The sequence below is a fragment of the Odocoileus virginianus genome, chromosome 4, assembly GCF_023699985.2.
Source record: "Odocoileus virginianus isolate 20LAN1187 ecotype Illinois chromosome 4, Ovbor_1.2, whole genome shotgun sequence".
Lineage (NCBI taxonomy): Eukaryota > Metazoa > Chordata > Mammalia > Artiodactyla > Cervidae > Odocoileus > Odocoileus virginianus.
Window position 1 is genome coordinate 19730160 of NC_069677.1, and position 13625 is coordinate 19743784.

General features: G+C 36.7%; 1 protein-coding gene across 4 annotated transcripts in view; it reads right to left on the reverse strand.

Moving 5' to 3' along the window:
- TP63 (tumor protein p63) overlaps nucleotides 1-13625 on the reverse strand; it is a 266039-nt gene that overhangs the window by 97958 nt on the left and 154456 nt on the right. The window contains exon 1 of one of the 4 annotated variants that reach the window (XM_020872829.2): nucleotides 12729-12891. The exons of the other annotated variants lie outside the window; for them this stretch is intronic. Within the exon in view, the coding sequence (XP_020728488.1) occupies nucleotides 12729-12770 (42 nt within the window). The 5' untranslated portion in view covers nucleotides 12771-12891. Of the gene's footprint in view, nucleotides 1-12728; nucleotides 12892-13625 lie in introns of those variants that run through there. 4 annotated transcript variants of the gene reach the window in all.

The following is a 13625-nucleotide window of genomic DNA, read 5'->3' on the forward strand; positions in this document are numbered from 1 at the left end:
TTTGTTTTCTACCACCTGCCTCACCTCAAAGAATGATGGTTTGTTTCATGCTAGAATTAAACACAATTGATTGAAAGTGCTCCAATTGTCAAGTAGATATTTGTGTTTTAATGCCAATAAGGCACTGTCTTTCCACCTTAAGAATGTACTGAGTATCACATTTTTCTCAAAACAAAGTTTTGTTAAGTAGAAAATATATTTCATTTCTTTTGTCTTCCAAATGATCCTAGAAAGTAAGTGTTTAGAGGTAAAATATACTCATACCTTATAACAAACAAAATGTAAAAATAAAGGTTTTAAACACATAAACCTGGAAAGACAGACTGCAAAGAATTTATCAGAATGTTTTATTTTCTAATACAAAGTGTCAAGCTTCCTTTGAGGTCCATAACTCAGATTCCATAACTTAAGAGAGAGCTCCCTAAAAGCTCCAGCCAAGACTGACAAGGGCAGATGAGACAAAAAAACACAAAGTTGGCTAATCCAGTAGACAACAGTGTCAATAAATATTAGCCATAGTACTTGAAAAGCCAGGAAGTATGAAATGTAGTGAAGCTAAAATTCAATCCAAATACAACTAAATTACACTGTGTAGAGTTCAGTTAAGGAAAAATAAACTTTAAATTCTATGATTTCATTAAGTACTCCCTTTTAGTAATAATGACAAATAAATAAAACTATTATCATGAGCATCCTCAATTCTAAAAGAAACTGACATCACCATGACATGCCAAAGAAGCATTGGGCTTAGCAGAAAGGTATAACTTTAATATTCAATAAATCTTGATTCAGATAATATGGAAAAGTATACAGAGTTTTAGTTTCTTTAAAGTGAACCAGGCGTTATTAAGTAAAATCAGATCAAAAATGTCTTTGAGGAAATTTTCAATCTATAACAATCCCTGTCAATAGTTTTTTAAGCAGACATGGCAATGCTAAGAAAAGAAAGTACATAGTAATGCAGATCTTTAGTGAAGGTTATACCATCTACAGGGAAAACACACCATTGTAACTTTAGAAGCTCATCAATAATATTTTGCTGGTTTTTAAAGTGAGTTTAATATATTTAAAAATAACTTTGGCAATGTGTCTAAATTATATCAGAAATTATGACTTAAAAGCAGGTGATTAAATGTGATTAACATTTTATCACAGGTGATAGTTTTCCTCACCATGATATGAAACTGATTTCAATAAAACAATGGTGCCTATCAAGACTAAAATGATCTGAATGCTGCATAGTGTCCTGACTTTAATCCTCTGTGAAAAGAATCTTAGGTATTACATTACTATTGACTACGACTACTACTAATACTAAATTCTTTCTGAGTCTTACTCTGTTCCTTATAGTGTTTAAGTGCTTTGCATATATTTACTCATTTAATTCTCAGGAGCTGGTGGAATTATTATCTCATGTTTCATGCATATTTTATAGATGAGGCAACTGAAGCTCCACAAGATTAAGTGCTCGTGATAGTAAATGACAGAACTCAGATTTGAAACCAGAACATCTGGCTTGAGATTTACCTGCTTTCTTAAGTATCCTTCACTTGGAGTCACTCAGATTTCTGCCTGGAATCTTAATCTAAGAATTACATTCAACAAAAGCATACTTATTTCATATCTAAAGAAAATGCCTTCCATTCATTAAAAACAGGATATAAAACCTCAACTATCTGTTTGGAGATCCAGCACCTTGGTACTATCACTGGAAATTCCCTGAAGATTTGACCATGTCACTCTTATGCCTGAACACCTTGAACAGGTTTGTAATCTAGAGCCCAAGGCCTCCAAGCTCTAAGTGACTTACACCACACTATCTGAGACCCTCCTTTTTGCTCACTAAAGAATGGCATTCCTTCAGTTTTGCAAAAGCAAGCTCCTTCTGTCTTCACGCCTTTTGTACCTGCAGGCTGCTTCACAACTGGTCTTTCAGTTTAAGATTCAACGTCACGTCCAAGTTGAAGCCTCTCTGGCGTGCTGAGGTAAGTATTCTTTGTTTCACATTGTCACGGCACAGTAACTTTCCCCTTTACATCATATAATTATAATTGAAATTAATTATCTATATAATACTTCTAATGCTGATCTACTCTGCTAGACAATAACTTATAAGAGATAATACCTGGTTTGTTGAGTGCTGAGTCTCATCTGGAACCATGGCTGAGACATAGTAGATGTGCGGGAAATATTTAAGAAGAGATGCAAAAAATTTCAAAATGAAAATCACCTTCAGAAAGTATATTCTATTCTAACCCAATTGTAACCCAATTAAGGATTGCTTTTTTGTGCTAAAGTAAATGGCTCCAAATCAGTCACCTCTTTACATACCATTGCCCTTGAATGTTACAGTGAATCTCCAAATAATCTCAATGACCTTAACTTTGTGTTTTGATTTGTTCTGCTAGGTGGGAATTGTGCTTTTAGCTTTAGCTTTTATGGGAACTAGTAGCAGAATAGCCAGTCCTGTCACTCACAAGGCCATGAGTAATACTTGGTAGCTCACACCTATCTGGGAAGTTTATTAATGACTTCTACTTCCTTGAAACAAATACATACTCATTTTTGTGCCAAGGCGGTAATTCTTACCTGATGGTCTAGATATTATTTCTCAAGCATCTAGGTCAGCAGTAAGAATCTAAATCTTTGTGGTCATATAATGATTTATTTCCTATGGGTAGAGAAACCACCCAGACACAAGTTTCAAGTAAGATGTTACTTTCTGGTAGAGAGGCCACAGAATTGGTCCCTCCTTCTCTAATTTCCATGACTTTCTGCCCCGTTAGCTAGAATTCAGTTTAGAATAATGCGATAATTAAAGGCTTACAAATGTGGTGTGTGTTTTGAGGAACTGAGATAGTAGTTTATCAGACTTATAAACCATTTCTTGTGAATGGTCTAAATTCATGACTTCATTTTCCAGACTTTTAACACCCCCCAACACACACACACACACACACACACACACACCCCAGGCTGAAACATTAGTCTCTAGCCTCAAATGGAAAAATAAAGCATGAAATAAGGACCATAGCCCTCCATTTTACTATTCTATATATATTCAAATCAGAAACACTGTTTCCAAGTTCTAATTTGCTTTCGCTTGTCAAGTTCTTTGCTGATTGCTACATTTTTTCATTATATTTGAGATAATTAAAGTTTTCAGTGATTTACTATGCTTTGTAATTAGACATGGTGACTTACGTAAGGTGCAAGTGCTCCTTTTAGATTCACTTTTAACTGCAAAATAAAACCAAGCTTTCCAGCTATGCCAAAGACATGCTTGACTTTGAAAAGACATTAATCTATTCATTTCATTTTATTTACTCCCCTATGAAAGTAACAATCAATCAATCAGTTTAATAATTACAACAGTTCATTAATGTCTTATTTGAACAACAACAAAAAAAAAAACTGAGGCACCACATTTAAGAACAAAATGACTTAAAGTTTTCTCAGGCATCCTTTAGTAATAACACCATAGAAAATAAAATGTGAAAGTGTTTGCAAATCATCAAGTTTATTCATCCAGAGCAAACCACCCACATCCTTGGTGATGATCGAGAGACATCAGAGGACAAAATAAATGAAGGGAACAGGGTGGAAGCAAGTAAACACATTTACAAAGTGACTGCAAAGCAAGATAAAGATCTAATATGTTCTGTTTTGTAGAAAAATCACACATTCTCTGTCCTCCAGGGTAATCAATTAAGTGAAAGCAGTACATTTTACATTGTTTACTTCTGTTAGAGAATAAGCTATTCCTTACTAAGGAAGCTTCTCTTTCTTTCAAAAACTTTGCCACTTGAACTAGAAGGAAATAAATAGCTAGACTCATTAAAAAAAGAAAAAAAAAAAGACTTGTAAGATGTTAGAGAAAGCCATGTGATTCAGAACCTTCAGGTGGAGACCAGGCTTGTACAATGTGTACAGTTGCCTTGCTCTCTGCACAGTTATAAACAGCCATTTCTGTAAGTATTTATAATAATCCATATTTTTATCTGAAGAGAGCCCTTTGAGCAGTGGCAACAGATATATGCCTCCAATGCATTCAGAAACATTATTTGGTGACCCCAGGGAGGATGTAGAGATGAATACCACACATGCTCTACCCTTCAAGAGTTTCCAGTCTATAGACTTGGGGAAGCAATCAGGGTGGAACAGAGAAGTACAAAGAGTTCAGAGGAAGTCTAGGTGATTCTGGGAGGGCAGCCAATGAAACCTGAAACATTTTCAAGGATGAAGCAGTACCCCCAGCAAGGTTTTAAAACCTGGAAAGGATCTAACCTGAAGATAAATATTTGGAAGGTGGAGTTGGAAAATAGAAAGAAGACAGCAAGAGTAACTTCTCTGAATTCTCACTATTCTGATTTTCAGGCTTTCAAGCGCTTTGGGATTAGCCACTGAAATAATTTCCCAAGCCTAAGGCTTATTACAGGCTTTGTATTTTATCCAGTGTGACCATTTCTCTCTGTGTAGATCTTGTGGAGTCCTCAACTTTAGCCTGGTGACAGAGTCTCACATGGTCTATTTAAAAGTAATCAAGCCATTCTCAAAACATCTGATGTTGCCCTTTGAGAGGGTAATGGTTTTCCTTTTAATTCTAACTCCATCAATAAAGTGACACTAATCCAGACTGATTTGAGTAAACAGGGCATATTCCCCATTGTCTCTGTGATCTGAGAAAGAATGAACTTGAGAAAGATCACTGCCTGGATTGGAAATGGCCCCTTTGGGTGTTTTGCGCAAGCTTAAAAGGAAAAAGAAAATGCCTGTACAGAGTTCTTTCCAAGGCAAGCTCACTTTGGGGGTGGTAATGCTCATAGGGGTATTATACTAAACTGCACCTATTAGTGGCTTTAGCAGCAATAAGAAAGTAGAACTATTTCTTTTGTAGTGTTTCCAGAAATGCTGACGAGAGTGTTTCATAAATTTCCGCCTCTGGCAAAACAGCACAGCTTGACTCAAAATTCCCTCTTTCAGCTTTATAAGAAAAAAAAAGGTTTTTTTTTGTTTCATATAAGAAACATGGACAAGATACAATTCATATCACCATTTTTGCATAAGATTATCAGTTTACACTTTACGCATATCCACTGACATTCCAAAAATGTTTTATTGTTGCCAGTTATTCCCTTACCTAGAAGCACCACGTGCTTTATCTTAACACCAGTAACTGAATTTTAAACTGACAGGTAAATATTATTTGGGAAAGCTATCTCAAAATTTACAGAACAGCTCAGTTTTCCTTTGTCTTTGGAAAAGAGACTGAAACTGAATAAAGTTAGTCATTATTTCAAACATGAAATAAATTTGGAATTAAGAACTAGGTTTTTGGGGCAAGGCAGAAAATGGAAAGGAATGCGTTGAGTATAGGATAGGGGTGCTACGTATCAGACCAAATTAAAAAAATTAAATATGGGGAAGTTTAAAGTACTGTTTCTGAAAAGATTTTTACTGATACTTCAGGTAACTACTGTTTTCTGCAAAGGAGGTTGAATAGCAACATGGTCATATGTGGAACTTCACTGTTTCCCCTAACGTTTGCAGAGGTAAAGGCAGAACAAACCACATTTCAACATCAAATATTTTCAAAAGTCACTTTACATCGCTAGAGGATTAGGTCTGTAAGGACAAGAAAGGAATGAGATACAAGCTTGGCCATCCCCCCATTTATCATAGAGCCTCAGTCACCCTCTTAGCGACTCTCTTTGCCCTTTAATCTAGTCACTGAGTTTCCTCCCCAAGTACCTGCCCTTGCCTACCCCACCATCATCTCTTTAGTTGCCTAGGTTTTCATCTTGAGTGAGATGGAAATGATGCAGGAGACTGTGGAAGGAGATGATATGAACAGAATGAAAGACATCTGCCCCAATATTTCTGTTCAGATCTTAAATAAAAATGTATATCCTTGTCCAAAGTGAAATTTGAAAATTTTACTTCAAATTTTTTTAAGTTTGTAACACCAAGAGCTTTATTTTATTATTGTAATTGTTTTTGGTTAAACTATGGGGTTGTTTTTTTCTTTAAAGATATATTCATATTTACTTCTGCTTTATTATTTCCCAATTGGGATTCTCACCTTGAACAAAAGTCATACTTAGGATATTGTATCACATTTAGCTCCATGATCTCTGTCTGCTTTTAGAGCAGTGACCAGAGAGGAGTTTTCTCATTCTAAAATGACAATTTAATAAATAAAGTTGACCCTAATTAACATAGAATATCAGTCTAGAGTTTGTTCCTAGTTTTGATTAATTTAAGAATGCAATTAGCAACTCCCTATAAGGGTTAGAAACCTTATCAATCTCTATAGAGGTCTAAGGAATGGGAACAGGAAACAACTTCACCCAAATCAAGCAATCATTTGGACTAGTTTTTCTTCCTCTTTGCAGGATGGCCCTGTCACTCCTAGAGCATGTAGACAAAGTTTGGATGTCAAATTCTGAAGATGGCCCATGCTTTCAGAATATGCATGGGTTCCAGCTCTTAGTGAGATAAAAACCCTGATCACCATTTTTCTTTTTTTTTTTATTTTTTTTATAGAAGTGTTCCATTTTGACATACAGGTTAAACACAGGTCAGTTTTAAATCAACATTCTCTTTTCAAGTCAATATAGCATGCTCTTTCATTTGGTCCTATGCAGTTGTTCTTTGTACTTTTATTAATCTTCTACCTTCTACCTAGAATGACCTTCCCTCTTCCCCCTGTGGCTAAATTCTAGTTCTCAAACTATGTGAAATATTACCCTTGTCAAGAACAGATTGACCTATTTCACTGTCTTTGAGAAACCTTGGTGTCTCTTACCACATTCTGTTTTAAACCAGAGTCACTTATGAATGAATACTTTATGTACACACTAGGATTGTGAATTCTCATAAGCCAGGGGCTATAACTGCTCTCCTTTTGGTGCCTAGCACAAGCATCATGACTATACTTAACTAGTTCTCAGTAAGTTGGGTTGTAAGAAAATGCTTCTTTTCCTAAAGGAAACAATTTAATTGATCTGTGGCTGGGATACAAAAGCTACTGTATTTAGTTTATAGATAAACATATATCACTTTTTTTGGGGGGGGCATGGGGTAGGGAGAGGGGAATAATAAAATAAATGGTGTGTGTGAAAGTCGCTCAGTCATGTCTGATTCTTTGTGACCTCATGGACTATACAGTCCATGGAACTCTCTAGGCCAGAATATTGGAGTGGATAGCCTTTCCCTTCTCCAGGGGGTCTTCCCAACCCAAGAACTGAACCCAAGTCTCCTGCATTGCAGGTGGATTCTTTACCAGCTGAGACACAAGGGAAACCCCCCAAAAATAAATAGTGGATCTTTATTTATAGGATGGCTATATATTTATCCTCCAAGAGGAACACTTTTGGAAAGTAAAAGGGGTGCTATTGATAAGTACATTTGAATAGGAGGTGTAAATAGCAACATACCAAGACCAATAGTTCCCAACTTATCTATGCCAGGACCCCTAGCTATGAAAGAGAGCTATGGGTAGAAAAACACAAGTTGCATGAGACTTTAGAAACAATCCATTTCTGCTCTTCCAAAGGTTCCAGAGAGGCAGTGGATAATCTTTTAAAATCAAGCACCCGATGTGCAATTCAAAGAAATGCATTTTTATACTTCTAGGCAGCCTTCAACAAAGCCCTATATCCCCCCTCCAAGAGCACCCTAATACAGCCCTAATTATACCATTCCTCTGTTTAAAATTCTTGCACGGCTTATCATAGTCACTATATTAAATGTGTTAGGACACTCCATGAGCCACTCTATCTTATATTTCTATCTTTATTTTCTAATTATTTCATACTTTCGGTTCCATCAAAACTATCTGACATTTGAGGACCCCAGTATGCACCTGCTTCTGTGTCTCTGCTGATGCTTGTTTCTATACCTGAAATCATCCTTCCCTCTTTTATTTCTAAAACTTTAGAAAGTTCTCTACTCATCCTTCCAAGTACTTGTGCATCACACACACATATACATAGACTTGCAAGGTCCTCTTGCTTCAGGGTACTCTCTTTCTCTTTGATATTTTATATGATCTTGCTCACACTTCACATATGACACTAAAGGTCTCTCCTATATTAATTATAGCTATATATTTTCATTCTCCTTATGACCTGTTACTTATTGGTGTAGGATCTGTTTCATATTCATTTTTATATCCTATGTACCATCTTATGTGTAACTGATGCTCAATAAATGTTTATTTACACAGAGTAAGTCAGTAGTCCCTTTTATAACTTCAGTTTCTCCTCCTCAGTACCACTCCTCATGAATATTGACACATTTCAACTTTGTTCAAAAGTGTGAAAATTATAAAATGTTGATAGAGATAACACCTTAATAAGCCACAGGCCTCTATTTTCTCATGCCTCCAAACTGTGTCCTGAAGAGAAGATCCGGAATAAGAATTATAACTTAACTCTTAGATCAACTGTTTCACCTTGACCTTTCAATCCATTCTCTTCCAGAACCAAAATCTGCTACCCTACCGGATATCCTTCACAGGCAACTTCTTTCCTAAATTGGCCCTGGACAATCAGACTGTACCAGCCACCTGATTTTTTGCTCATCATATATTCAAAAGACAATTCTGAGTTCATTGAGATTTGGAAAAACTTCCATTTTCAAAACAGTAAGACTTTTATGGAAATAACCAAGTTGTTTTTCACTGATGTGTTTTTGAGTGTCTGTGTTCACTCCTCCCTACTTACTGATATAAAACAATTAATGTTTAAAACAGTAATGTTTAAAACTCGATATAGGAAAAGTTTAATTTCCCACTATTACTATAAAGGGAGGATTTTTACCCATCCACCTCTAACTCACCAGCACAGATGCTTACCAAAGCAATTATATGCCCCTCAAAGAAAGGTTGGGTACATTTGTGGTAACAGAATTCTCAACAGTCTAACCTATATCTTTCCTTGATAAACACAAAGTCTCATGACCTCAAGTACATACTCCCTTAACATTAAGAATATAGAATCTAAATTCTGTATTTGCTTATTGTCTAAAAAATTTTCAGCAAATTTTGTATTCAGAAAATGTATGTTGTATGATGAAAGAGCAACCGATATTTTTTTGATTACTTTAGTTAACCATCCATTCATTCATATTTCCTACTGTCTCCCCACACTCCCCGTTGAGGATCATTGCTCTTCTAGAAAACAAAACAAACCAAACATGCTTTTTCCTTATCAAGGCAAAGGATAAGTGATTTATTATCACCACCCATTTTTCCAATAGCAGTGAAGGAAAATATGATCTACGATCTGTGATCTCTTTCTCCCAGTCCCCTCTGGGCTTGAGGGCAACCGATTGTAAAACAAGTAGTGCAATCTAAGACCACAGCGTGGAGTGAGGAACGCAACCAGCCTGATACCTGAATTAAGTCTGCAGCTCCTGCTTCTTACCTGTGATTTTACCTATGGTACTAAATATCACAGAGGGTACAACATGGGAAAGTTAAAAAGAATTCATGTATTCACTGTTGCTGCTGCGGCTAAGTCACTTCAGTCATGGCCGACTCTGTGCGACCCCGTAGAAGGCAGCCCATCAGGCTAAAGATAAAAACCACTCCCACAGGGAAAAATCGGATTCAGTCTTTGTAAATGGTATTGGGAGAGGAACGATTATTTTCCTTGCCAATATGCACCCAGAGGGCCATTAACTGGCAATGACCTGAGCTTATTCAGGTCATTGAAGGCTCATATTGCTGCCTCAGCACTTTTCTTCCTACTCTCAGCTAGGTTTGCGTACCAGTTCTTTCTGGAAACTTTTTGGAGCAGTTAACCATGAATCCGAATAGCCCTTTTTAGAGTGTGCTCGCTCCTTTTTGGTATCAAAGAGAAAAAGGTTAAGTAAAAGGGACTCGTTTTTACAGCTATAGCTCTCTCAGAAAGAGAAGTCATTAACCTCGATTTGTAAAATGAGGTGATTCAATATATGAGCCTTGAAGTCTTGAATGTTGTAACCCATTCACCAAAGTACTTTTTCATCTTCATACACAAGCCCAGATAGGGATTTTTTAAATAAAATATCGTCCTTCTAAGGAGGAGTTTGAAAGTTTTCATAGTCTCTCTCCATGTCTCTCTCTGTCTCTCTCTCACACACATACACACACTGGATCCAGGTTTTTTGGTAAGAAAATGGAACTCCAACTTAATCTGTGAAGAATTTCCTTTCTTTGGTGCCTCGCTCTCCAAGTTTTAGACCAGTTCTGGAGGCTGTGTCATTCTAGCCTGGCGCACTGGAAAGGTACTTGCTCGAGGCCTCTTCATTGTAACCCAAGGGTGGAACCTTAAGCCAAGCCTGTTATATCCAACTTGCTTTCCCCTCCCTTCCGGACCCTTTCCTGTTCAGTAACAGCTTTCCCGAATTCCTCTCTGCTTGAGGGCAAAGAACTGGAAAGTTAGGGGAAAGAGGAGGAACAGCTTGCTTATATTGTTTTTGAGTTACCAATCCAAGGAAGTTGCTGGCAAGTTAAATGCAAACATTATTTGAAGTCAGAGAAAGGGTTACAATTTTCAAATAATTTTCACTCTCACGGGAAGTGGCGCACCTTTTTAGTCTTAATCTAACCATTTAAAAACAATTCTTATATGATAATCATACATGGCTGATTCTGTATTGACGGTTATTCATGAATGTTATCAGAAGGTGAATGCTAAGATGTTATAAATTTGGAACGAAATTTCTACATTCTCAGGGCCATGTGGTCCCAGGCATTTCGTATACCTCCTTGTAGAACTGCATTTCTACAAAGGGCTAGTTATTCAACCCTATGCAGAAAAGAAAGCTGTTCTTAAGCAATAGAACGGAAATGAAGCCATGGAGATAACACATATTAAACACACTAGCGGAAGGATATAAAAATCATAACAAATACAGGAAAAGACGCAGGATAGTAGAGAAATGCCGCCATATTTTTTTCATCGGTAACTTCTGTGAATATTAGCAGCATTTCAAAAGAAAACAGACAGCTGCTGCCTCTTCAGCATCTGACCACACATCCCTAAAGTTTTGAAAAATGCAGACTCGTGTGAAGGTATTTTCTTTCACCATGAAGACGCCATACTCTCACATACAGCATGACTCCTTAACTCCATAAAAGGCAGTCATTTGTACAAATACCTTCTCATCACAGTATTCATGCAGTTTTGTTTTTTCTTTTATGAGAAATAATCAGTTCTTTCCACTTTACATCAACTTTATACTTTTCTTGGAGATACTTCAAAGTCAACTTTTGTTTCTAACCTTTTCTATTTATACACACAGGAATCCTAACCTGATTATAAATGCGCGCCAAATTTTTCACGAACACAAAGTCAGATATGATATGACTGACGGATCTTTTTTTTCCCCGTGATCAAAACAGGACAACATTGGATCAAATAGAAACAAGATAATCATAAATGCTACTTCCATTTTTTGTAATTGCTTAGTAACATTTTAAGCTGACTTTCAATATTAAAGCAAAACAAGAAACTCAAGTTTCTCCACCGAGGACAAGCAAGCCTACTTGAATGTTTTAAAGGAAAATAGGCACTTCCTTTTCCTTCTTTAGATAACTCGATATTTCCCCTGCTATATTTACACAGTTCAGGTGTCTGGACAATAGCATGGTCAATATGAGAGCACTGGCCCGCCTTTGTTGCCCAGTGTGGAGGCTTCCCTTGTGCCTTCTGCCCAGAGTACTATGCATTTTGTTCTGATTTTTAAGGAGCTCTATTTGAGTACTCCAGTCTACTTTTCCAAGCATTCACCTGCAAGCATTTTCATCCAAAACACTGAACTCACTCTCTTCACACTGCACTCGCCACCTCCCCAGTCTGATTAGTGTCAACACAGCTGCTCCATTCTGAGGAATGTAAACTAATATTGTTGTTAGACCTCCCTCAACCTTAGGAAACTTCCTCAAAGTCTTATAGTCTCTTCAGGATTTTTTTTTTTTATTCAGAGATTTAAATCCCTGAGACTAATGTGTTGAAGACAGATCAGGGCGGCAAACATTAATTCCTTAAATAAAATCCTATGTGCTATAATATACATTTACATGTATGCATTACATAAATATTTAATAATGCATCACTCCATAATAACTCATTATACAGTGAAAGTTGAAGTCAAATCACCAGACAATAGGGACAGGAGTGAAGTCCCCTCAGGATTTAGGTGGGTCTCTGGACTGACAGACTTCAAAACGGAGATGGCTTAAAAAAAAAAAAAAAAAAAACTCACCTGAAATCAACTTAAAAAAAAAAAACCACTTCATTTGCTTTTAGGATGAAGTCTGGGGATAAAACTGAGAACTTAACTGAGTTGAGACACAAACAACAAATTTGTCTTACTGGTAAGCGAAAACCCAACAGAGGAGTCATTTCAGTGAGTCTGGCAGAATATGATCTGCTCTCTCAGCCTGTTCTCATACAGAGTGATTTTCTAAACTCCTGAATATTGAGCTTCTTCAAATACATAACATCTCCTCAGAAATTTTTCTTCTCCCTTTTCTCCTACTGTTTCATCTTTTACTTTAACAACACTCTTACAGTCACCACAGAAAACATTAGCCAAGAAAAAGAGATTCCTATACATAGTTTGCAAAAACATTACAATGGGTGACCAAGAACCACAAATATGAAAGCTTTTATTTTAAAAAGAGAAATAAAAATAGCATCTCTAAATGGAGGGCTAAAATCTAAAAGCCTTACCTCACTAAATTGAGTCTGGGCATTGTTTTCCAGGTACAACATGTTAGCTGTAAGATTGATCAATGCCGCTGTCCTCTCTTCTGGCTCCAGGATTTTGCCAACCCCCCCACCCCCTCTGAGACCCTTACAGTAGAAATCTACTAGGAAGATAACAGAACTCAAGTCCTTTTCTCTCTTTCTCTCTCTGTACATAATTTTAGGTTCCCTCATATATACCCAACTATAGGCATGAGGGGGCGGGACTCTTCTCTTTACCTGTCCAATCCATCAACTTCCACCTGGACTCCTCCACTCCAATGGAGTGAGGCCTCTCCCATCTCATTAAGTAGTTAGAATTCCTTATCACCAATCTTTAAAAGAAAAGGAAAGAAAGAGAGAGAGAAAAAAAAAAAGAACACAGGAGAGAGACAGGTAAAACTTTCCCTTGTCTCTTTCATAAGAAAACACACTCTTTCCTGAAAACAAAATCTCCCCAAACAAACCACAGATCGTACCACCACCAGGACTTAAAGAAGGCACTTCAGAAAGTTATTTTACACTTTGCAATGAAAAGTAAAGCTTCAGGAAAAGCTTTCAGAAGTTGTTTTTGTGGATTTGGGTTTTTAAACCTAGATGTAGATTTTCAAGAATGATTACACAGTTAGAAATTTGGGGAAACTACCCAAATCAATGCTTATATATACTTAATATAAAAATTTAAAAATCCACTGCCTGATAGGTGAAGGATTTCCCACTTCTCCCTAGAGAAATAGCAGTGGTTTCAGACAAAGCTATGCTAACATAAGCCACTTGATTGTTCAAAGCATGTTTCAATAACGATTTAAATCATTGGCCCCGTTAACTTGTAAAAACAAACAAACATCCATATTATGTACAGGAAATAGAAAAGCTGGGAAA